This window comes from Glycine soja, chromosome 19 (assembly GCF_004193775.1).
Source record: "Glycine soja cultivar W05 chromosome 19, ASM419377v2, whole genome shotgun sequence".
NCBI classification, from domain to species: Eukaryota; Viridiplantae; Streptophyta; class Magnoliopsida; order Fabales; family Fabaceae; genus Glycine; species Glycine soja.
In genome coordinates, this window is record NC_041020.1 from 46,485,554 (window position 1) to 46,511,487 (window position 25,934).

At 33.4% G+C, this 25,934-nt stretch overlaps 2 protein-coding genes and 1 pseudogene across 2 annotated transcripts; 2 read left to right on the top strand and 1 right to left on the bottom strand.

The window, feature by feature from the left end:
- Positions 1-616: 616 nt before the first annotated feature.
- On the top strand, positions 617-7,136 carry LOC114400178 (ABC transporter C family member 4-like). Its single transcript, XM_028362497.1, has 11 exons — positions 617-2,809; positions 2,902-3,222; positions 3,542-3,628; positions 3,735-4,355; positions 4,496-4,660; positions 4,989-5,283; positions 5,490-5,704; positions 5,889-6,194; positions 6,290-6,353; positions 6,434-6,673; positions 6,789-7,136. Exons 1-11 carry the CDS (start codon positions 710-712, stop codon positions 6,887-6,889), a joined length of 4,515 nt encoding a protein of 1,504 aa, XP_028218298.1. The 5' UTR covers positions 617-709; the 3' UTR covers positions 6,890-7,136.
- Positions 7,137-10,162: 3,026 nt separating this feature from the next.
- LOC114398881 lies at positions 10,163-16,424 on the top strand (annotated as a pseudogene).
- A 1,755-nt stretch (positions 16,425-18,179) lies between these two features.
- LOC114399308 (E3 ubiquitin-protein ligase BAH1-like) lies at positions 18,180-21,322 on the bottom strand. The gene is made up of 6 exons (XM_028361481.1): positions 21,016-21,322; positions 20,472-20,716; positions 19,928-20,182; positions 19,373-19,510; positions 18,730-18,788; positions 18,180-18,637 (listed from the first exon to the last, which is right to left on the bottom strand). Exons 1-6 carry the CDS (start codon positions 21,185-21,187, stop codon positions 18,532-18,534), a joined length of 975 nt encoding a protein of 324 aa, XP_028217282.1. The 5' UTR covers positions 21,188-21,322; the 3' UTR covers positions 18,180-18,531.
- Between the last annotated feature and the right edge of the window lie 4,612 nt (positions 21,323-25,934).

The window sequence follows — 25,934 nt, forward strand, 5'->3', positions numbered from 1 at the left end:
TCATGCACAACATATTTCACATCATCATTAGTTTTGTCATATTTGCGTTGTAATTACAATTTTTAATATGTTTCATTATTGTCGAGTATCATCTTAGTTACTATAATTTAAAATTTTGTCTACTTTATAAGACAGATGTATCAATTATTTTTTCATGGTATTTTTTTAATTTATTTTAATACTACTAACTAATTTTATTATTATTTTAATTATAAGAACATAACAAAAAAAATCAACCAAAACATAAATTTAATTACAAAATTACATATAATATAAATAAAAAATTATACTATAATTTTATCTAATTTTTATATTTTTCTTTATATGTATATTTCTCTTCAGAAAAATGATAAAACAATCCTTCAAAAATTAATTTAATAAATAAGTAATTTAAAAATCAATTAAAAATAATTTTATATAATATAATATTTAATTTTTATAATATTTTAATTTATAAAAAAAAAAGACTTCCGTGGAGCATCCTAAACCGGTGTAGTTTGGGAATAAAAACCTTTTTTTTTCACGTGTTCGGATTCGGATGCAAGTCACACGAGGTGTTAAGTAATTAATATTTAATATTTTATTTATATAATTCTGATTTTTTAATGTAGGAAGAACAAATTAAGTTGAACTTGAAGGTGAAGTGAAATTTCTCCGCAGTCCGCTACATTCTCCGGTCTCCAGAGTGTAGTGCACAAACTTCACAAAGATGTCATTGGCATCATCTTCAACCTGGTTAACATCCCTCTCATGTGCATTCCCTGAGAAACAAACCTCAGGGTACACGTTTGTCTCAACTCTGCTTCAATGGTTTGAGTTTATTTTCCTCTCACCTTGTCCTCAGAGAGCTATATTGTCTTTCATTGATGTCGTCCTCCTCTTCTTTCTCTTTGTCTTTGCTGTCACCAAGTTCTGGAAAAGGTCCACCAACCTCAACGAACCACTCATCAGAAATAACAATAACATATCCATTTTCTTGACTACGTGGTTTAAGCTAACCTTAACTGTGGCGATTCTGTTGACTCTAGTTTACACGGTTGCTAGTGTTCTTGCTTTCAGCAGTTCCTCTGAGGTGCCGTGGAACCAAGTTGATGAGGTGTTTTGGTTAGTCCAGACCATAACACACGCGGTGCTTGTCGTCTTGATCATTCACGAGAAAAGATTTGAAGCCGTTAAACACCCTCTGTTGGTGAGACTTTATTGGATTGCGAATTTCTTTGTTATTTCTCTGTTCGCTGTTTCTGCGGTTATACGTTTGGTCTCCGTGGACGTGGATGGAACCATAAACTTTAAGGTGAATGACGTGGTGTCTTTCATTTCACTCCCTCTGTCCTTGTTTCTTCTTTTTGTTGCGGTTAAAGGATCCACTGGCATTGTTATTCCGACAGAAGAAACACGACCACTTCTTGAGGAGGAAACTAAGTTATACGATGGTGGTGATGAGACAGAATCCGAGGTTACTGGCTTCGCTTCAGCTTCTATATTATCCAAGGCATTTTGGAGTTGGATAAACCCCTTGTTGCGTAAAGGGTACAAGTCCGCGCTGAAGATTGATGAGATTCCAACGCTTTCTCCAGAGCATAGAGCTGAGAGAATGTCATCTATTTTTGAATCGAAGTGGCCTAAATCAAACGAGAGGTCGAAGCATCCGGTTAGAATCACTTTGCTTCGGTGCTTTTGGAAGGAGTTAGCCTTCAATGCTTTCCTTGCAATTATTAGGCTCTGCGTCATGTTTGTGGGGCCGGTTCTCATACAAAGTTTTGTTGATTTCACATCAGGGAAGAGAAGCTCTGAATACGAAGGATATTACCTCGTGTTGATTCTTCTCGTTTCTAAGTTCATTGAAGTCTTGGCTACTCATCATTTAAACTTCCAAGCTCAGAAGCTAGGGACGCTTTTACGGTCAACTCTTATCCCTTCTTTGTATAAAAAGGGGTTAATGCTATCATTCTCTGCTCGGCAGGATCATGGGATAGGGACTATTGTGAATTACATGGCTGTTGATACCCAGCAACTCTCGGACATGATGCTTCAGTTCAATGCTGTGTGGATCATGCCGTTTCAAGTTGCCATTGGCATGTTTCTGCTTTACAATTGTCTAGGTGCCTCATCCGTCACCGCGTTTCTCGGTCTTCTTGGTGTTTTTGTGTTTGCTGTGATTGGTACCCGTAGGAACAACCACTTCCAATACAATGTCATGAGGAACCGTGATTCTAGAATGAAGGCTGTGAATGAGATGCTTAATTACATGCGTGTGATCAAGTTCCAGGCCTGGGAGGAACATTTCAGCCAGAGAATCATGGGATTCCGTGAGACCGAGTATGGGTGGCTCTCCAAGTTGATGTTCACAATTTGTGGCAATATTGTTGTGATGTGGAGCACGCCGCTGTTGGTGTCAACTATCACATTTGGTACAGCTATTTTGCTGGGAGTTCAACTTGACGCGGCCACGGTGTTCACCACAACAACTGTGTTCAAGATATTGCAGGAGCCTATTAGGACATTCCCACAGTCTATGATATCTCTCTCACAAGCATTTATATCACTGGAGAGGTTAGACAGGTTCATGTTGAGCAGAGAATTGTTGGGTGATTCAGTTGAGAGAGAGGAAGGCTGTGGTGGAAAAACAGCAGTGGAAATCATAGATGGGACTTTTAGTTGGGATGATGATAACATGCAGCAGGACTTGAAAAATGTTAATCTGGAGATCAAAAAGGGAGAGCTTACTGCAATTGTTGGGACTGTAGGGTCAGGAAAGTCCTCTCTCCTCGCATCAATTCTTGGAGAGATGCGTAAGATTTCTGGAAAGGTATGATTTTCTGCTTTAGAATTTTGAACTATTTTTATTTAAGGATGTTTAAGGTTGAGTCTGATTACAATAATTTTATATTTCTGTGAAAGGTCCGGGTTTGTGGGAATGTTGCCTATGTTGCACAAACATCTTGGATTCAGAATGGAACTATTGAAGAGAACATTCTCTTTGGTTTACCAATGGACAGACGGAGGTACAATGAAGTTATCAGGGTGTGTTGTTTGGAGAAAGATTTGGAAATGATGGATTATGGGGATCAAACAGAAATTGGAGAGCGTGGTATCAACCTTAGTGGAGGCCAGAAGCAGCGTATACAACTTGCCAGGGCTGTATATCAAGACTGTGATATATATCTTCTTGATGATGTCTTTAGTGCTGTTGATGCTCATACCGGTTCTGAAATATTTAAGGTGGTTATTCTCAGATTTAAAGACTCCTACTCCGCATTATGTTTAACTATAATTTTACTTATTTGTATATCAAGCATGTGCTAGTCTGTTGCATGAAAAGTTCAAGTAATCTTTGCAGAATTGTTACATTAAGTGGGTTGAGCTAACAGCCTTGTCAAGACTCGAATGTTTTTGGGATGATGTACTTCATTTAACACTGGGAACAAACACGAGATGTTCTGCCATTTACAAAAAAGCTTGTGTTTATCTACATAAATATTCTTTGTTAGTTAGGTGGAAATCTATGATTCTTAATGTTTGTCGTATGCCTTTTATACAGGAATGCGTGAGGGGAGCTCTAAAAGGCAAGACCATTATTCTTGTAACGCACCAAGTAGATTTCCTACATAATGTGGATCAAATATTGGTAAGTCTCTTTTTTCTCATGTTGTTATGCTTCATCTTGTCATCTGTTTTAATCTTTAATTTTATTCGGAGAATAATTCAAATACTTTTGTATGTGCTTGCTAAAGGTGACGAGGGACGGTATGATAGTTCAATCAGGGAAATACGATGAATTATTAGATTCTGGAATGGATTTTAAAGCTCTGGTAGTTGCACATGAGACCTCCATGGCTCTAGTAGAGCAGGGTCAGGGTGTGGTCATGCCTGGTGAAAATTTGAATAAACCAATGAAATCTCCTGAGGCAAGAAATTCTGGTGAAAGCAATTCTCTTGACCGGCCTGTGTCAAGCAAGAAAAGTTCTAAACTCATCAAAGAAGAGGAGAGAGAAACCGGCAAAGTGAGCTTACATATCTATAAACTCTACTGCACTGAGGCTTTTGGGTGGTGGGGCATTACAGTAGTATTGATTTTTTCTTTGTTATGGCAAGCGTCTATGATGGCAAGTGATTATTGGCTGGCATATGAAACCTCGGAAGAACGTGCTAAAATGTTTAACCCTTCTCTGTTCATTTCCATCTATGCAATTATTACTGCTGTTTCAATTATTTTGGTAGTGATAAGATCCTACATCTTTACACTCTTGGGGCTAAAGACAGCACAAATTTTCTTCACACAAATTCTTCGTAGCATCTTGCGTGCGCCCATGTCCTTCTTTGACACTACGCCATCTGGGAGAATTCTAAGTAGGGTAAGAACTTTAGTGGCCAAGTATGTTGTGTTAAACATTCATTATATGCAAGAGTCTAATCCTTATTGATATAAACTTTTGAATTTCATATGTTAATCACTCATTTATATTAACTTATTTTTCTTTCTTAACTTTTACAGGCATCCACTGATCAGACCAATGTTGATGTCCTTCTCCCCTTGTTCACGGGAATTGTTATTGCTATGTACATTACAGTGCTCAGCATCTTGATCATCACCTGTCAAAATTCTTGGCCAACATCGTTTTTGATAATTCCTCTTATTTGGTTGAATATTTGGTACCGGGTATGAATTTTATTACCTTAATTGTCAAATGCTTTGCCTTTTCTTTGATTGCCAATGTTAAAACCCGAAAATTCGTTTCATCTAGTAACATGAATAAATGGATTTATACAATAACTTCCAGTATGTTGAAGCTATTTACAGAGTTTTCGATTGAAATATGCTAGTAATTTGAATGGTTGTTTCATAATGTGGAGAACAATAATCACTGCACTCGTTTAATAAATAATATCCATATGAATCACTAGTCACTAATCAGAATGTAATTTGTTCACAATAAATTCTTATATACTTTATGTTGATGATTTCTTTCTCTTTTATGGTCTTTCAGGGTTACTATCTTGCAACATCTCGCGAATTAACTCGCTTAGATTCAATTACCAAAGCACCAGTTATTCATCACTTCTCTGAAAGCATTGCAGGGGTCATGACAATTCGCTCATTCAGAAAGCAAAAGAATTTTTGTGAAGAAAATCTCAAACGGGTGAATGATAATTTGCGTATGGATTTCCACAACTATAGTTCTAATGTGTGGTTGGGAGTACGCTTAGAGTTGCTTGGAAGCTTTGTCTTTTGCATTTCTGCAATGTTCATGATCATCTTACCCAGCAGTATCATTAAGCCAGGTAAACTGACACTAAAGGAATTATAAACTTGTGTGTATTGTCTGTTTATAAATTAGTTACACATTGTTACTAACTATCACAATACTTCACATTATGCAGTTCTTATCTAATGTCTATTGAGTAGCTCATTTTCCAAACGAGTGATATTTATGTCGTTGTCAGTTGAATTAACGTAGTAAATTGACTGAGTTCTCTGTGTGATGTAGAAAATGTTGGTTTATCTCTCTCTTATGGGTTGTCCTTAAATGCTAGCTTGTTCTGGGCCGTATTCATGAGCTGTTTCATCGAAAACAAGATGGTATCTGTTGAGAGGATAAAGCAATTTACAAATATTCCATCAGAACCAGCATGGAATATCAAGGATCGTATGCCTCCTTCAAATTGGCCAAGTCAAGGCAATGTAGATATCAAAGACTTGCAGGTAACTTGAGTATGAACAAATTGATTATTTTACATTTGAAATCCACCTATATATGTGCAAAATAATTCATTGATTTCTATTGGTTTAAGCTACTATCCTCAGCTATATTTCCTAATCTCGAGTTTTCCATTATCAATATGCATTGAACATCAATGTTCTGATTATTTGAGCTTCTGGTGAACAGGTCAGATATCGTCTAAACACTCCTCTGGTTCTTAAAGGCATTACTTTAAGCATTAGTGGAGGTGAAAAGGTTGGTGTTGTTGGTCGAACTGGGAGCGGAAAGTCAACTTTAATTCAAGTATTCTTTAGGCTGGTGGAACCTTCACGAGGGAAAATAATAATTGATGGTATTGACATATCCGCTTTGGGGCTTCATGATCTTAGATCACGGTTTGGTATCATTCCTCAGGAGCCGGTGCTTTTTGAAGGAACTATCAGAAGCAACATTGATCCCATTGGACAGTATACAGATGAAGAAATATGGAAGGTAAGTAATGTGCCAATTAAAACCCATTTACCTGCTTGATGAAGATTTTCAAGCCTTTAGTCTAATAGTTTTTTTAATTTTTTTTATCGCTGTAGAGCTTGGAACGGTGTCAACTAAAAGAGGTTGTTGCTACTAAGCCTGAAAAGCTTGACTCTTTAGGTAGAGACTTTTACCATATTTCTTTGAGTTGCTTCCTTGGTTTCATCATTTTACTAATAGGATTGTTTGGACTTTTTAAGTGGTGGATAATGGAGAGAACTGGAGTGTTGGGCAGAGACAGTTGCTTTGTCTAGGGAGGGTCATGCTTAAGAGAAGTCGACTCTTGTTTATGGATGAGGCAACTGCTTCTGTTGATTCTCAAACCGATGGTGTGGTTCAGAAGATCATTAGAGAGGACTTTGCAGCATGTACCATCATTAGCATTGCTCACAGAATACCCACAGTCATGGACTGTGACAGAGTTTTAGTAGTAGATGCAGGTATGATATTATTATTCTCTTTGCCTTGCATTGCATTGCTCATTAAATGATCATTGTGGTTCTTGATGCTTTGACCATAGTAGCCTAAATTATGTTCTTGTTCTCTTTGTATTAGGGCGAGCCAAAGAATTTGATAAGCCCTCCAACTTGCTTCAGAGGCAATCTCTCTTTGGGGCATTAGTTCAAGAGTATGCCAATCGCTCCACTGAACTATAAGAATCTCTCGTGCTCCTTTTGACTCGTCTATGGTGGGCTTTTAGCCTAATATTCTTCTTAGGTTAAGATGATAGAAAAAGGAAAACATGAATGTTAGGGAATATATTCTTTTAACATTTTTTGAGGTGTTGGATTGTGTATTGTTTTGAGTAAAAATTCAATCCTTGTGTCCCTAACTCTTAAGCTTTTTGTCTGAACGGACGTATTTGTATGGGTTTATTAACTTTTGATTCCTCATCTTTGTACATTTTCGTTTAAGTCTCTCAATTTTTTTACTGGTCTTTCCTTTTTTTTTTTCTTTCCGTTCTTAAGTCCTAGGAAATTCTACATCAAGGACCAAAAGTGAAAGAAATTCTTTTTTAGAAAAACAGAAAAAATTACAAGGGACTAAAAATACAAATTCACAAAAAATAATAGACCAAAAAGATAATAAATCCTATTTTTATTTATATTTTTTAGGTTGCTTGTATCATATTCCTTGCAAGTATTTATGGCTGTTTTTTTATATAGGATTTATTGTTTTTTTTAATGTCGACGGGGTTTATTGTTATTTGTTGTTTTTCGTGATTTCTATTTTGTCTTGGTGACAAGTACGAGCAGTTTATGATATTCTTGTTAGTTGCAGACTCTTTGTTGTACTTATTATTTTTTATGGTGGAAATTTTTCTGAACTACGTCTCATACTTTTTACCTCAGACATTGAAGTGGTTCTCCACGTTAAAAATATAGTGCCCTTTTATCAATCATTTATATTTATTTTTTTTTTTTTTGCTTCTGTTATATTATTTGTTTAGGTTGTATGGATATTTTTCTATGGTTATATATTACGCTCTTATATTTCTATCAAGCAGGAAATGATAGTTTGGTCACTTGGTATTTTTTATTGTTATTGTTGTATGTGTCCACCTTTGCTAGCAATTGGCATCAAAGTTGGTTCTGTTTCGTGGGTTTGCTTGATTGATTCTTACGGGTTCATTATAGTAGAATGATCTTGGAATATATTAAGTTATAATCAGAAATTATCTTAAAATATATGTATAAGGTAGCTTGTTAATGTACTTCACTTAAAAAATAAGTAAGTATATATTAATAAATTCTTTTATATAAATTTGATAATACCATATAAACATTTATTACGAATATATACAAACTAAAATACAAGTAATATTTATATATTTAATTTCTTTTTCATTTCATTTTTACTTGAAATTTTTCATTTTTTTATCATATTTATTATTATATTTTATTTTATTTATTTTTTCTGTTTCCCTTTTTTCCCCTTTCTTTCTCATTTTCTTACAGTTATCCGCACCAATTTTAACGCGAATGTTTAACATTTTTTAAAACATAAAGAATAAGGAGAGAATTTTAAAAAAAAAGAATCATTCAATTTTTTTTTTAAAAAAAATCTTCCATTTTTTAAGGTAGTCACTGAAAAAAGCATGCTGGCTGATAAATTTTCTCTGCAAAACTACAAACAAATGATTTTTAAGGTAGTCGCTGAACTTACATTTACATAGCTCGCACAACTGACACTGACAACACAGCGAAGAAGGCCGGGAACGGGAACCACGAATTAATTAATAAATATTATTTCGCCATAACCTCTTGCATCAAAAAGGAAAGGGATATTCTGATACAGGATACAGCTTTTCGCTACCTCGTCCTTATGTCACATTCACTCCTTTTCCTTCTTCAGACTTCAATTATTTTTCTTCGCTGTGAGCTGTAACACAATTTTTACTCCCATGTGAGCTGTAAGACAACTTTTAACACTTTTTTTTAACAAGTACTCAAGTATTGATTAAAATTGATCAAACACTATAAAATGAGGACACACTCATTTTTTCACATGTAAGAATAGAAGATAGATGAGTTTACATCAACTAAGGCATGAATGAGGAGTAAGCTCGCAAAATTTAATGATAAAAAAGACTAATACATTTTCACCAATAATAAAAAATACATGCAAAACATTTTTTCTTATTCATTTTCAAGATTAATATTACAATTTTGCCACACTTTTCCTTTTTTTCTTTACAGTGTTTAGGACTCTTTTGAATCTTTATATAAATAATTAATCAAGAATAATGAATAATGTTTTCTGTGACTTATATTATTAATTGATGAATGAATATATTCATCTGCAAGGAGAATAAGTAAAACATGTCATTAATAAATTTTACAATAAATTAAGAATATAAAAAGAAATGAGTAATTAATACATCGCATCTATATTTTTAGCACAAAAACTTGCACCCTTTTGTTTTTCGTACAGAGGAATGTGGGAGTAGTAATTAATATTTCAAAAGTGCTCGTAGATCTTACCAAAAGGAAAAACACTACTCCAAACTATGTATGTGGCTTGATTGATTTCTGTTCATTAACCATCAAAAACTCACTCCATTGCACTGTACAAGTTCGTGCATAATGTTAAAGCAGCCATCTTAGTAATTTATTAATAAATAGCTCTGTTTTTCAGTGGTGTGCATCAGGCAGAGAAGCTGAGAGACCATGTGAGGGAAAAGTTGAAGGTGAAGTTTGGTCACATAAACATCACAAACATGTCATTGGCATCATCTTCAACTTGGTTAAAATCCCTCACATGTGCATTCCGTTAAAAACAAACTGGATGGAGAAATAGGTTAACATAATAATAAATTCTATAGCAGAGTAATGTCTGGTGGGGAAATAGGTCAACATAATAACAAACTAAATAATAGGATAATAAGCAACGAAAATAAATTCTTTCGAACTTGCAAGAACTTACAATTTGTTTAAGGTGAAAAACCTCTCAATGCAAAGATAAAAATCACTAGTCGTCCAAATCAATACAAGAGAGTCTCCAACAAGGTGCACTCAAATGTGTTACAAACAGTCAAATCAAAATAGACCTTCAATTGATGCAATAAAGATAACAAGATGAAACCTCAAAATATAGAGTAGAGAATGTGAAACACTTATATCTCTCTCAAGATATCTTTTTGACAATCCAACTAGATAATTTGAAGTATCATTTGTATAGAAATTGCTGTCCAAAAATCAGTCCAATCTAACAATAAACAAATCTGCAGTTACCATCTCAAAAACGCTCTCTGGTGGGTATAGGAAAATTACCGTCATTCTTCCTCTTCTTTCTCTCTCAATAATTTTCTCTATCAATGATTTTCTCTATCAATTATTTGTTTGTAACTGTTTTTTTTTTCTCAAATGAGTTCTTCTTTCTATCTAATTTGAGTCCTCTCTACTCAAATAAGTGAGAGAAAATAAGTCTTCTCATTTGAATCTTTACAAAGGAGCCCAAAAAACACAACACAGGGGACACATTTGTCTCAACTCTGCTTCAATGGTTTGAGTTTATTTTCCTCTCACCTTGTCCTCAAAGAGCTATATTGTCTTTCGTTGATGTCGACCTCTCTTCTTTCTCTTCTATGTTGTCAAGCTCTAGAAAAGGTCCACCTTCAGTGGCGGTTCCTCCACTGAATTCAACAAACCACTCATCACAAACAACAGAATCGTTTTCTCAATAACTATGCAGTTTAAGCTAACCTTAATTGCAGAGGTTGTTTTCACCATACTCTACATTGTTGCTTACGTTCTTTTGTTTAGCAGTTCCTCTGAAGTGTCGTGGAAGCAAGTTGACGAGGTGTTATGGTTACTCCAGGCCATAACACATGTAGGGCTTGCCGTCTTAATAATCCACGAGAAAAGATTTGAAGCGGTTAAATACCCTCCTTCAGATTGAGTTTATCGGATTGCGAATTTCTCTGTTATTTTGTTGTTCACTGTTTCTGCGGTTATATGTTTGGTCTCCGTGGACGTGGATGGAACCAAAGGCTTCAAGGTAGACGAGGTGGTCTCTTTCATTTTATTCCCTCTGTCATTATTTCTTGTTGTTGTGGCGGTTAAGGGATCCAATGGCATTGTTTTGTCGGAAGAAAGTCAAGAAACACAACAACATCTTGTTGACGACAAAATGACAGAATCTGAGGTTACTGACTTCGCTTCAGCTTCTCTGTTATCCAAGGCATTTTGGATTTGGATAAACCCCTTATTGCGTAAAGGGTACAAGTTCGCGCTGAAGATTGATTAGATTCCAACGCTTTCTCCAGAGCATAGAGCTGAGAGAATGTCGTCTATTTTTTAATCAAAATGGCCTAAATCAAATGAGAGGTCGAAGCATCCTGTTAACATCACTTTGCTTCAGTGCTTTTGGAAGGAGTTAGCCTTCACTGCGTTTCTTGCAATCATTAGGCTCTGCATCATGTTTGTGGGGTCGGTTCTCATACAAAGTTTCGTAGATTTCACGTCAGGGAAGAGAAGCTATGCATATGAAGGATACTACCTCGTGTTGATTCTTCTCGTTTCTAAGTTCATTGAAGTCTTGACAACTCATCATTTCAACTTCCAAGCTCAGAAGGTTGGGATGCTTATACGGTGCACCCTTATCCCTTCTTTGTATAAAAAGAGACTAAAGCTATCGTTCTCTGCACGGCAGGATCATGGGGTAGGGACCATAGTGAATTACATGGTTGTTGATACACAACAACTCTCTGACATGATGCTTCAGTTACATGCTGTGTGGATGATGCCACTTCAAGTTGTATTGGCCTTGTTCTGCTTTACAATTGTTTAGGTGCCTCAGTGGTCACGACGTTTATTGGTCTTCTTGGTGTTTTTGTCTATTCTGTGATTGGTAATCGTAGGAACAACTACTTCCAACACAATGTGATGATCAACCGTGACTCGAGAATGAGATGCTTAATTACATGCGTGTGATCAAGGCCTGGGAGGAACATTTCAGCCAGAGAATTATGGGTTTCCGCGAGATGGAGTATGGGTGGTTCTCCAAGTTGATGTACTCAATTTGTGGCACTATTGTTGTGATGTGGAGCACGCCGATGTTGGTGTCAACTCTTACGTTTGGTACGACTATTTTGCTAGGAGTTCAGCTTGATGCAACCACAGTCTTCACCATAACAATTGTGTTCAAGTTATTGCAAAAGCCTATTAGGACATTCCCACAACCTATGATATCTCTTTCACAAGCAATGATATCACTGGAGAGGATGGATAGGTTCATGTTGAGCAGGGAATTGTCGAACGATTCAGATGAGAGAGAGGAAGGTTTTGGTGGACAAACAACAACGGAAATCATAGATGGTACTTTTAGTTGGGATCATGATAACAACATGCAGCAGGACTTGAAAAATATTAATTTGGAGATCAAAAAGGGGGAGCTTACAACAATTGTTGGGTCTGTAGGGTCAAGAAAGTCATCTCTTATTGCATCAATTCTTGGAGAGATGCACAAGCGTTGATGGATTGACAATTGACAAGTACATTAATTTGTACTAAGTAATAAAGTTAAAACAGAAGTTTGAATATCGAATTTACAAAGATTTTATTTGTACTTAGATAGATAAATATTTTATTAATAAAAGAAGTTAAAGAAAATTGTTTTGAAAAGGTTATGAGAAAATAATAATTTAAATTGACAAAAAATTAAATTAAATAAAAGGAGAAATTAAACAAAAATTTAAATTAATTAATTAAAAATAGAAAAGAAAAGAAAAGCCAATTATTATACAAGTTAAAAACAGAAAGGAAAAGAAAAGTCATCCTTTGATATAATGTTAATAATTTTTCTCTATTCATAATTATTTCAATTTACACTTACGTCTACTAGTATACTCTAATTTTGGCACCCGCATGAAAGAGTCTAATTTATCTATTTTCTCAATACTTTTGTAAAGCTAAAATAGTAAATTACATTAAGAATAGAGATATATAACAGACTAAACAAATATCAACATATCCCTAGTGATGACTTTATTTACATATTCTCTCCCAATTCTATTAGAAGAAATAACTCTCAATGTTTGATTCTCCTTCTTTTAACTTTTGTCTTCTATAAAGAATGATATTCTCTTTATGTGTGTCTTTTTCTTCTTCTGTCTTCTTCTTTTATAAGTGCAAATTAATGGTTTCTTATAATAAGCTCATTTTTACTTTCCCGAATTAACCCGTTTTCCTAAATTAGTCTATTTTCCTTAATTAGTTCTACTTTCATTAATTAACTATTTTCCTTATTTAGTTTGCATTCCTTAATTATTTATGTTTTCTTGAATTATCTTACTTTTTTGGACTTTATTTTACTCACTAAACATCATAAATTCATCACTTTTAATATTTTTTTCACAAAAACTTAATGATATTAATTTAACAATTATTTACTTAAAAAATTAAAAGAAAAAAATTACAAATTCCTATATAATTTAATCCAAAAATATACTCATAATTAATCGTTATAAGCAGAATTTTTGGAAAGCTAGTAGTTCATAATTTAGAACTTATTTATTTAAGGATGTTTATGGTTGAGTCTGATTGCAATGACTATATATCTATGTGACAGGTTCGGGTTTGTGGGAGTGTTGCTTATGTTGCACAAATATCTTGGATTCAGAATGGAACTATTGAAGAAAACATTCTCTTTGGTTTACCAATGGACAGATAGAGGTAAAATGAAGCTATCAGGGTTTGTTGTTTGGAGAAAGATTTGGAGTTGATGGATTGTGGGGATCAGACAGAAATTGGAGAGCGTGGTATCAATCTGAGTGGAGGCCAGATGCAGCGCATACAACTTGTCAGGGCTGTATACCAAGTATGTAGTGTTAAACATGCATTATATACAATAGTCTAATCCTAATTGAGAATAAACATAATGACATGTTTTTGTTTCTTAACTTCTGCAGGCATCCACTGATCAGACCAATGTTGATGTGCTTCTCCCCTTGTTCATGGGAGTTGCTATTGCCATATACATTACAGTGCTCAGCATCTTCATCATCACCTGTCAAACTTCTTGGCCTACAGTGTTTTTGATAATCCCTCTTGTTTGGTTGAATATATGGTACCGGGTATGAATGTAATTACTTATTACCCTGATTGTCAAATGCCTTGCCTTTCTTTGAATTGCCAATGTGTAAAACCGAAAATTTGTTTCATCTAGTAACATGAATGAATGGATTTATTGTATAGCTCCCATTATGTTGAAGTTATTTACAGAGTTATCCATTCAAATTACATTGAATTTCGAATGGTTGTGTTTCATAATGTGGAGAACAGTCACCACTATTCTTACTTGTTTGACAAATAAAATCCATATTAGTCACTAGTTTGAATGTAATTTGTTCGCAATTGAATATATATGGTATACTTTGTTAACGATTTTTGTGTTTTCAGGGTTACTTTCTTGCATCATCTCGTGAGTTAACTCGCCTGGATTCAATTACCAAAGCACCAGTTATTCATTACTTCTCTGAAAGCATTGCAGGGGTCATGACAATTCGTGCATTCAGAAAGCAAAAAAAGTTTTGTGAAGAAAACCTCAAACGGGTAAATGCTAATTTGCGGATGGATTTCCACAACTATAGTTCTACTTAGTGGTTGGGATTTCGCATAGAATTGTTTGGAAGCTTTGTCTTTTGCATTTCTGCCATGTTCATGATCATCTTACCCAGCAGTATCATAAAGCCAGGTAAACTGACACAGGAATTCTAAACTTATGTTTCTATTGTCTTTTTATAAATTAGTAATTCTTTCTCATTACAATAATGCTTCTTAAAATTACTCAGTTTTTAGGCAGGTGGAACCTTCGGGAGGGAAAATAATAATTGATGATATTGACGTATCCAACTTGGGGCTTCATGATCTTAGATCACGGTTTGGTATCATTCCTCAGGAGCCAGTGCTTTTTGAAGGAACTGTCAGAAGCAACATTGATCCAATTGGACAATATACAGATGAAGAAATATGGAAGGTAAGTAATGCGCCAATTGAAATCCATTTATCTGTTTGATGAAGATTTTCAAGCCATTAGTCTAATATTTTTTTAATTGCTGTAGAGCTTGGAACGCTGTCAATTAAAAGAGGCTGTTGCTGCCAAGCCTGAAAAGCTTGACACTTTAGGTAGACACTTTTACCATATTTCTTTGAGCTGTTACTTTAGTTTCATTATTTTACTAATGGGAATGTTGTTTGAACTTTTCAGTGGCGGATAATGGAGAGAACTGGAGTGTGTGACCGAGGCAGTTGCTTTGTCTAGGGCGGGTTATACTCAAGCAAAGCCGGCTCTTGCTTATGGACGAGGCAACTGCTTCTGTTGATTCTCAAACCGATGGTGTAATTCAAAAGATCATTAGAGAGGACTTTGCAGCCTGCACAATCATCAGCATTGTGGACTGTGACAAAGTTTTAGTTGTAGATGCAGGTGTGATATTATTATTTATTCTCTTTGCATTCCTCTATAAAATCTAAATGATCCTCTTTGTTTTGATGCATTGACCTTAGTAGGCTAAATTATGTTATTGTTTTTCTTTGTGTTAGGGCGAGCGAAAGAATATAATAAGCCCTCCAACTTGCTTCAGAGCCAGTCTCTCTTTAGGGCATTAGTTCAAGAGTATGCCAACCGCTCCACTGGATATAAGAAATCGAGAATCTCTAATGTTCCTCTTGACATGTCTGCCCTCGTCATCCATATATTAATGAAAAAATCAAAATGTCTCAATAAAGAATCACAAGCCATTTGTTTGATCTTAGATATACAATTGCATGTATATAGGAGATATTCTTTGCTTGTCTTCTTTAAGTATTTATATTAAACTGAGAGTTTATTATAAATGATTCCTTGTAAACTGAACGTAGTAATACTTTATTTAGAAGTTAGCTTGGCTGGGTAGGCTGCGAGCTAAGTCTAGGACTGGTTTCGATTTAATTTTGATTATTGGATCATATATGTCATGAAGTTTAAAACTCGATAGTTTAAGACTAGAGTCACGTGATTCAGTGCAAGTCAACTCACATGGTTGGTTCTACGAATGTCTGACAATACAAAACCTCAGTGTAAGGCTACCATACCAGTCGATTTCTATTTATTAGATATGGTCAATAATTTTTTTTCCTTTTAGTATAAGATTTCGTTTTATTTCTCTTGCATATTAATTATTTTTTTAATTAAAATACTTTGAATTATTCTTTTCTCTTTTATAACGATTGAAGAAGATGAATAAATTCCTAATAATATAAACAAATTTAATGTTAACAATTAAATTAATTGATTTTCTTAATAAACACAAATTAATTAATTATATCTTATAATCATTACACATTTGTATCATATCATATGCCTACTCCCTACCCACCTAATCCCATTGAGTATTCCAACTTCCAACTTAGAGTAGCTTTATTGGAGGATCTTCTTAGATCTTGGTGTGAAAGATCCGTTCTTTGGAAATTTCCCACTAGAGAGAAATGAAAGATCTTCACGTTGAAAGATCAGTTCCTCCACAAAACCCTAAAGATCCCAAGAATAACATTAAAAAATCATGTTTTTCTTAGATTAACAGATTTTGGAGGGGAAGGGGAAGGGAAGTGTGGCCGAGGAGAGGATGGGGTTGTAGAAGGGGAAGGGTGGCTGCAGAGTTCAGTGCAGCGACAATCGTTGACGAGTAGTAGCAAAAACAAACGGATCTGAGATGGAGTGCAGAGAAGAGGAAGAGCATTTGGCATGCATCAATTTTTGTTGGGGTGTGGAGAAGAGAAAGGAGGAAGCCATGAAAAAAAAAAGAAGATAAAGTGACTAGAAGAGAAAGACACAAGTGAGGGACCATAATATAATTTCTCAAAGTGAAGAGTGTGATATTTTATTTTTTCTATGGTTGCACTTTTAGGAGTGTGATATTAAATTAAAAATAATTTTCATAATTTTTTTCTTTAATATTTTATTAATTACTTAATTAATTATATTTAATTTAATAAATATTTACATAAAATATTTAAAAGTTAAATTCATGTGAGACTTATAAAAAATTATTTAAAATTTTAAAATGACCGGATAAAAGAATAAAAGAAATCTTAAAAAATCTTCCATCCTACATGATATATGTAATTTATTATAAAATAATTTAAGATCCTAATTTAGCATCTCTCCCATCCTCTTAGTATTTGGAAATGGCCGGGACACGAAGCTATTCCCGTTTGGCCTTTTATGCAGGGACTGGGATTCATACTATATACATGCGAGAGTCAGGTGGAAGCTTATAGCCCCTATGCACCAAACAAAGGGAGAGATTTTTTCTCAATTCAATTCTACGACTACGAGTGTTTGATTTCTAATGGGGCAGAACAGGAAGGCAGCAGCTGAATGATTATAAAAAAAAATTGTATCAGCTTTTTCTTCATTTCTGAATAATTATAAAAATAAAATTCAACTGATTCATAAAATAATTATTTTAATTAATTACATTAAATCTACTAATTATTTATATTATCATTTTTAAAATTATTATTTTTTATCTTTTTATTCACTTAATTATTTTTTTATTAATGTTTGAAGAGAATAATTAAGTAAGATTATATAAGAAAAAAATAATTAATAAATCTAAAAATTAAAAAGAATCTTACAAAAATAAAAAATAAAAACAAATTTCTGAAAAAAAGTTTATAATTAGAAATAGAGAAAGCACAATGGTTCATGCAGAGTTATGAATTGATGGGTCTTATACCTGGGGGTAGTACATGGATATTTCCCATTCCCCTTTATGAGGATGCTTTATCCATGATAAATTCTTTCTTTTTTATTGTGTCTTATTTCACATATATACGATGAGATGAGATATTAACTTATATTAAAAGTAATTATTTTAAAATTAGTTTTCATCGTCATTATTCATTTTTTAGTTCATTTAAATTGAGATTTTAGTCCAACCTATTTAACCCATGAGTTAAACCAGCTTGATAGAGTGCTCCACAAGCAACCAATAAATGCCTTAATTTAAATATAAAAAAAAATTAGTGCTTCAATAAAACTAAATGTAAAATAAATAAAAAACTTAGAACAGGAATTAGTAATAGATAGTGTGTACAGCACATTAAATTGGCTTCCAAATTGTTAAATTATAAATATTTATTTGTAAAACTCAAATAATAAGAAAACGAGGAACATTTTGTGTTTTGCATATTTAATGGATCTTAATAAAGTAGTACATAATTTTAAATTCAGGTATGATTGTATAGATAATTAGATATAACTTATAACTTATACGTTAGTTTGTTAAAGCAATAATGAATTTTGATGCAATAATAAAATGGGTTAAATTTCAAGTTTTTAAAATTTAATTTCGCAGTGCAGTTACAGGCTAGCTAAAATAGAAAGTTAAAGCACAATTGTTGTAGCATGCTCCATCTCCCCCTATTTGGAAGAATCGGTGACAACTCACTTTACTATCTCTTTGTTAGTTAGACAATCTTCTAGAGCTGTGTTTGCGCCCAACCTCAGTTTGGAGGAAGCATCATCATCTTCCTTGCTTCTGCCTCAAATGGCATGCTGCAGCACTGGAATAGACAACTATAGACAACCCCAGATAAGCCGTTTAGTCTAAAATAGAATTAGAATCCCTTCATAAATCAGGAAAGAAGTAATAACATTGTCACTAGAAAACTTCCAAAGAGTTTAAAAGCGGCTTCGCCTTATTCAAAATGTTACATACACAACAACAATTAAACAGATGCATATTCACATTTCAGCCAAAACTACAAACCTTATACACTACAAAAGAAACTAAGAAAATTGCATGCTGTACTTAGACGCCCACGAATGCCCTACACTGTGAATCCCAGTGTTCCTTTATTTGCTTAACCCTCTCCACCCTCTCTGTCTGAAGCCTCTGCTCCCAGTATTCCTGACAACTGTAAAAGGGTTCAAATGATCAAATATCAGAAGATACAGCAGAAACAAAATCATATGAAACAGTTTTCTAATGGAACATATAGGATCATACCTTCGGCTTAACAGAATATTTAGTTCTTCCAAGCGCACAGCACCTTCATAAACTGCACCCTGCAATAAACAACAGTGGAACTAAGTTTAACTAGCCAATTATTTTAATTGCTTCAAATCCAGAAAGCGAAAATAAAACAAAATGATATTGTAGCCAGTTCTTAACAGCCTATAGTTGTTCAGAACTAATGTACCTAAAATAAGTGTACAGAGCTCTGTTACAAACTGCTATGTATCACTCATCACAGGATTTAAATAACCAAGGTCAAGAAAGCCATAGGGAATGCACAAACTTGAGCATAACCTATTGGGAAGATCTAAACATTAGATAGTAAAACTGGCTTTAATGCTTCAGCTCTAATGAATTTCACATAGAATATGCTCAGAAAGTTCGTTCGAGTGTGATCCTGATCTTATGAGCACAAGATACTAACATGAGGTTTGTGACCATCCATTGGGAAGCTCAAATGACCAGTAGAGGGTGAATCGTGAGTTATTAACATGATTTATACACACCTTTTAACAGAGTTATGGAATCAATTAAAATGAAAAAATTTCCCCATTTTTTACACCCCAGTTACAATAATAAAGTTGTAGGAGAGCTTGCGATATAAATGTCATGTATCTGGATTCTGGAAGCTTACCTCACGACATAGAGGACATTTCATTTTAGGATCTGCAGACTTAAGTCCATTGACAATAGATACCGATGCAGCCGAGCATGCACAAATATAGCAGAATATATGGCCACAAGTCAGAGAAACTGGATCAAACACTGTGTCCTATCAAGGAGGAGCCACATGAACAATATCAATGGATAACAAAGTGAAGGATAATCTAGGAAAATGCTTTTCCAAATCCCATAGGAAACGATATTTTACTTTTAGAAATCTAAGGTGATATGGTCAATTTACTCGATCTTTTTATTTTAAGTTGAATGCTTTGTATTAGGAAAAGTGAAAATCACTGATACTTACGATACAAATGAAACCATATACAAATAAAATAGTTAATGAATAAGCATTCATTTTGGTAAGAACAGAAGTTGACTTCAATTTAAAATTCTTACTTATAATCTTTAAGTAGACAAGACCCTGGTTGCATTCGCACAACAGTAATATACTAATATTCAAATAGACAATGAATAACACACTAAAATCGAGGCAAATTCATCCAATGACCGATACTGAGAAACTTACCAAGCATATAGAACAAGTCAAGTCAATGTCAACTTTGATAGAATCAAAGAGCTCACAAGTAAGTGACGGTTTCCCATCCTTGAATGTGAGAGAACATCCATCGAACAAAGCATGTGCCTTCCTTGACTTGACCTTAGTTTCCCTTAAATTGATGTGGAAGGCCATAAGCTCACAAAGCCAGGGACTTTGAAGAATCTCCTTGTGCATACTCTGGACTTGTGACTTGAACAATTGCCCTTGCTTGGAATAATGAATCTACAGTGACAGTAGTAGAAATAAGAACATACAACAAACACTTAATTTGTACCTTAATAATTACTATCAGCACACCTACCAAATAGGAAGGATTTTCAAAAACACAAAACTTAGATTGCGTGATTTTGGTATTAGAGTTTTCCTTTGAACCTTTATTTCCTTTTATATGGCGTAAATCTCCAATTCTCATAGGAGAACAACACCAGAATACCAAAAGCATATCTAACAAACCATATATAAGTTTTGTCCTTTGTAAAATTCATCTGAGAAGCATAGAAAATAGCCATACCTTATCATATTTCTTTAGTATTTTTCGAATTGCAATGGCATTTATGAGTGCATAAGTAACAAGATCTTTGCCCTCTTGAATCAGTGCAGTATGGTTCCCTTGTAATTTGCCTTTGATCCAGAAGAAGTACTTTCTGACCCCAGAAGCGAGATGTAGCTCCAACAATTTCTGCGCCCGCTGATTAAAGCACCCCACTATATCTGACATTTCATTGAGAAGGGAAGGGAAGAAGGTCCCATCGCACACTGAATAATAACAACACACATGCATCAAATGATAAAAGTTGAAACACCTCTCTGAATAACAAAAAGAAAAAAAAATCTCCTTTACTAAAAAAAATGCTTTCGAATTGTTTTATAGAATTAAAACAACAACAACAACATATCATGCATGCCATCATAGCAGGCAAACAGAGAGAATAGTCTTTTTTTCTCGCTCCAGGACTCCATCATTCTATTCTATCTCCTGTTGATTGATTGCACTCTGTAAAGGGTAAAGATTGAAACTTTGAAACACCGAAAAAAGGAAAAAGCATTTTGATTACCTGGGCAATGGTCGGGGCAGGTTTTGGCGGCAAGGGATGCATTAAGGGGTTTCAGGGATGAAGAGTTTCTCCTGCACTTCTTCAGAATCTTCTTGAGCTTCTTGAATCCTACACATGGAAGTTTCTTCTCCTGGCCTTGCATGTATTCCTGATACTTTTTGCAGAACTTCATGTTTTCCCCTACGATGAGAAGAATTGCTGAAGAAACAGAAACGACAACACAGAGTGAAGGAGTCTGAGAAAGAATAATGTGAATCGGTTTAAGGTTTAGGATCGAAACTTGGCTTGTGTTTGTGGTGTCTCCTTATATCTGAATACTTTGCCTCGCTCTGTTGCCATATGCCAACAGTTTGACGTGTGCGAATAATAATCTGAGAAAATGACACCTTCCAACTCTATCTCGGCGAAAAAGTCAAAATATCGGATGTTGCTATTCTCGTTTTTAAGTTAATAAATGCATAAACCAGTCCTAATCGAGATTCGAGAGAATAAAGGACTGGATGATATCCTTGCTGTTGCATATGCATAATTACCCGAGAGTTTAAAATTCATCTTCTCATCTAATTATAAATTATTTATATTATTTTAAAAATTAATAAACTTATTATATATGATTATTAATAATTAAATAATTATATAAAATATTTTACACTATTAATATATAATCATTTTTCTGATATTTATGCACTATTTATCTAATCATAAATTTTATATGATAATTTTATTAATTTTTATAAAATTATTTTAAGAAACATATTAATATTGAGTTATAATTGAATATATAAAATTATTTTACATCACATAACTATTAAACTCATCTTTTATTTGTATTTGTAAAAAAAAAAACTGACAACAAATTAAAATGTTTGAAATTAAAATTTTAAAAGAAAAATAAATAAATACTATTTAAGTATGATTTTTAAATTTGATACAATAAGTTAAGGTTGATAAAATTTATTTAACTTTTATCTATATAAAATAAGATGTTTTTAATTTTAACCTTTTAAAGATTTTTTTATTTTTGTTTTAGTTTTGACATAACAACTATCTTAATAACTCATTGACTTTGTCCTCATCAAGAAATTTAACAAGATAATCACCAATAATTTTTTTATAAATCATATTTTTAAATCTCTCACCGGTATGTCAACTGTTTTAAATAAATAAAAATTTAAAAATAATTTATATAAAAAATCACATATAATTATTTTATCAAATCCTTCAGTAACCTAACAAGTTATTGTATTAGTCAACATATTGTTAGATCATAAATTAGCACTTAATAAAGTCTTAAGAAAACTACAAACTCAACATGATATCCAAACTCATCATTTTGTTGTTAATAAAAATTAATGAGAACAAAAGTAATATAAGAAGTTTGAAGTACCAATGATTCATTTCCTTTTTGATAACTCCAAACAAAAAAACATCTATGAATACAGCTCAAACATTTTTTTTGAATTATATATTTAAATCTCTCATTAATTAAAATCTTATATCATCAATTATTTTGAATAAATAAAAATTTAAAAATATAATTTACTAAAAATATTACATGTAATTGTCAGATGAAACTCATTGATAATATGATAAATTAATGAATAACACCATAAATCATGACTTTTAATCAAGGTCATTATTACATATAGGTGGTCCATTGTGGCTTGGATTAACCTAATATTATAGGATTGTCCATACCAGATCCCTATCTCCTCTGGCAACTCTCCCCCTCCAGCCACCATTTATCGTCGGCGATAGGATTTTCGACCCTCCACTGACGCAAAACACACCGATTGAAACTAGAGTATATGATGCTCCCATCCCACTCTTACTCAAACTACCTTGAATGTTAAAATATATATGATCAATGCTAGTAACGTTTAGGAGAGAATAGAGGAAAATGAAAGGAAAAAAAAGCCCAAAAGATTTTAGATCACCACATGTGGGATTATACCCACAATCTAGGGTTTTTGGATTTGGTTATTAAAGGTGAAAAAGATTCAAACTTAGAGAAACATTTGGTTTTGCTTTAGTGGGCATGTGCTGTTGGATTGCTTGCAAAATAAATAAATACATAAGGGAAATGGGATTTTTTCGTTTTCATACAAATTAGTTGTGAAGAAATTAGGGCTAATTGCAACACGAACGACGACGATTTGGTTGTTGAGCTTTTGTGTCAGTTAATCAGGAAAGCCAAGGAGGTACTCCATTGGGTATTTCCAATTTTTGAATCCCTATTTTTCTTTTTTGTATTAGTTGCTTATGACTTTCTGAGTTTGAACCTTCTGGATCTGGGTAATGTGGTGGTCAATATGTTTTGCATATGTGGATGGGCTACTGAAGGAAAGAATGAAAAAAAAGAACTTCGCCACTAGAAATTGTCTCTGGCCGCCGTGAACGATGATAAGAAGGGTTGATGGAGGAGATAAAGATCTTGTATAGAGAATCCTATATTATTAGAATAATCCAACAAATAAAATAATGATTCACTTTGGATCACCTTGGTCCACCCTAGCCTTGCCCTTCAATCCAAGGTATTATCAAATTGTAATTAATTCAAAACTTTTTATTTCTTAAAAATAAACTTAAAAAAAAATAAAATCGCGTATAACAATTTTTAGCTAGCAATCGAATAAGTTTATTTTATAGTAAAAAAAAGCACTGCCAGATAGAACCCAAACACACTTTTTTTATTCACTGAGAATCTAAAAAAACAAGTACTTTTGTTCGTGTTGAAATTGTCTGTCGAAAATTTTGAATATGAATTTTCTTCATAACTAATTTATTAACACGATATATTTGTCTAATGCCATTGGCTTGAATCAAGTATTGTTGTGTTGGACGATATTTTGGAATTCGAAACGAGAAAGTGAGAACCGTTTGGAAAGGATAAATAAAGTATTTTGCGACGTGTAAATAAACGTAGCGGCGATGCCACGTGAATAGGATTATGGTCTTGTTGGGTTGGTGACTATGGGCCTACATAGTCACACATTTGCAAAAGCAAATTCACAAAAGCAAACTAGAGTGTTTATCCAAAAAAACATACAGTCTAATTGCCAATTGGTTGATAATTTAACATAATATTTTTAAATTAATGGGACAAGGATTGATTTTAAGAAAAATAATATTTAAAATTTAATCTTTGTTAAAAATGTTTTAAAAGTAACATTAGGGAAATTAATTTTATTTAAATAATAAAATTTAATCTTTTTAATATGTAATATATTTTTAAAACTTTATTGATCAACATTTTATTTTTTGATACAACAATAAAAAATAATGTATCAAATTAACTTAAGAAACATTAAAACTAACCGAACGCTTTGATCATCATATTATGTAATTTGGTTCATTACGCCACAAACATGATAATGCTGATGTTCAAACATGCCATGAACGCGAAGTGATAGATCCGATAGATACGAATTGGTGTGTACTGTTGGCATAAAATATTATGATAAATCTTCCAATAAAATGTACCCTTTCCTTCCACAAGCAACGACTTCACCACCAAATATACGTAGTGCCACCAAGTTCAAAGGCTCTCCTATGTTACACTTTTGCTCCGTTATTACGTTGCGTCCACGAAACAAAGTGGTCCCCTTCCCCTTCTTATTCCTTAATCTTCTGTGATAGTAGTTGTCAACTTTGCCATGAATGTCATTAACATTTATTTTCCTGACCCCGATTCATATATTGTCCGTTTTAATGGTTCTATGTTCACTTCACAAGCAAAAAAGCATGCTATATATAAACTTAATTTGTAGCACAACATTAACAGCTATCTCCTAATGACTAATTGACTACCGTGAACTTATGGGAGAAAGATTTTCTCTATATCTTCCATTACTGTATTTATAGGAAAATAAATGAATCACTACCATGAAATCATGGCTGAAAGATCCTCTTCATTTTTTCTATCACTTGAAGTCAATGTTGAGTTAACACAAATGATTAAGCATCTAATACAAACTTTTATCTTTATGATGGGTATGAATTCAAATTTTTTAATGCCACTTTTTTTGTTTGGTGAAAAACTATTTCATGAGAATCTGCTAATACTATAGAACTAGTTGATTAGTTATAACTAGATGAAATTGTAAAATTATTTGCAGTTCGACGGTGCATCAATCCTTTAGGTGAACTTCTACTAATGGTTTTAGTATATCATTGATGAATGATGTTTTGTCCGATAGTATTAGGGTGTTCCCCTTTCTATCACTTTTGATAAAAATAAATAAATGAAATGGAGATAATATACCCATAGTGGAGAGTATCATTTTTTTTCTTCCCAAAGTATAGTGATAAAAAAAAATGGAAAAAAATGAGGAGGATTTTTCTCTAAAATCCTGTAGAGTCTACACAGAAGTAAATCACAAGTGGTCCATATGATCAATGATGGAAATAACCTTCCCTCTGAAATCTCTAGCCAAATTTAAATATACAACTTGAAAGGTTTGTTCCCATAACCACCATCTTTGTTTTCTATTATTTTTATTTTTAAGTTACCTCTTTTCTCTGTTGTACTTTAGGAAATGCTAAAGGGATATTAACTACCATGAATTACAGTGAAAGGAAGTCGATCAATATAATATAATCTATCTGCTAGTGCTTTTTGTCAATTATTAACTAGTTATTTTTCCACGAAAGTGTGTGTGTTCGCACTCAGATTTACTTATGTTCACCCATACACAGCACACAAAAAAATCTTGAAATTGGTTTTGAATTGAACCCATCTAAGATCATATCTATAATCTATTGATGATGAAGATGCCATAATAGGTTTCTTTTAGGTCCCAAAATTGATATCTTTACGACTTTACCGACACTGATATATTTTATTTTATACTCCTCAGCTTCACAATTTACATCCGGTCAACTCATTCTTATGATCCTTTAAATGGATGCTCAGAAGC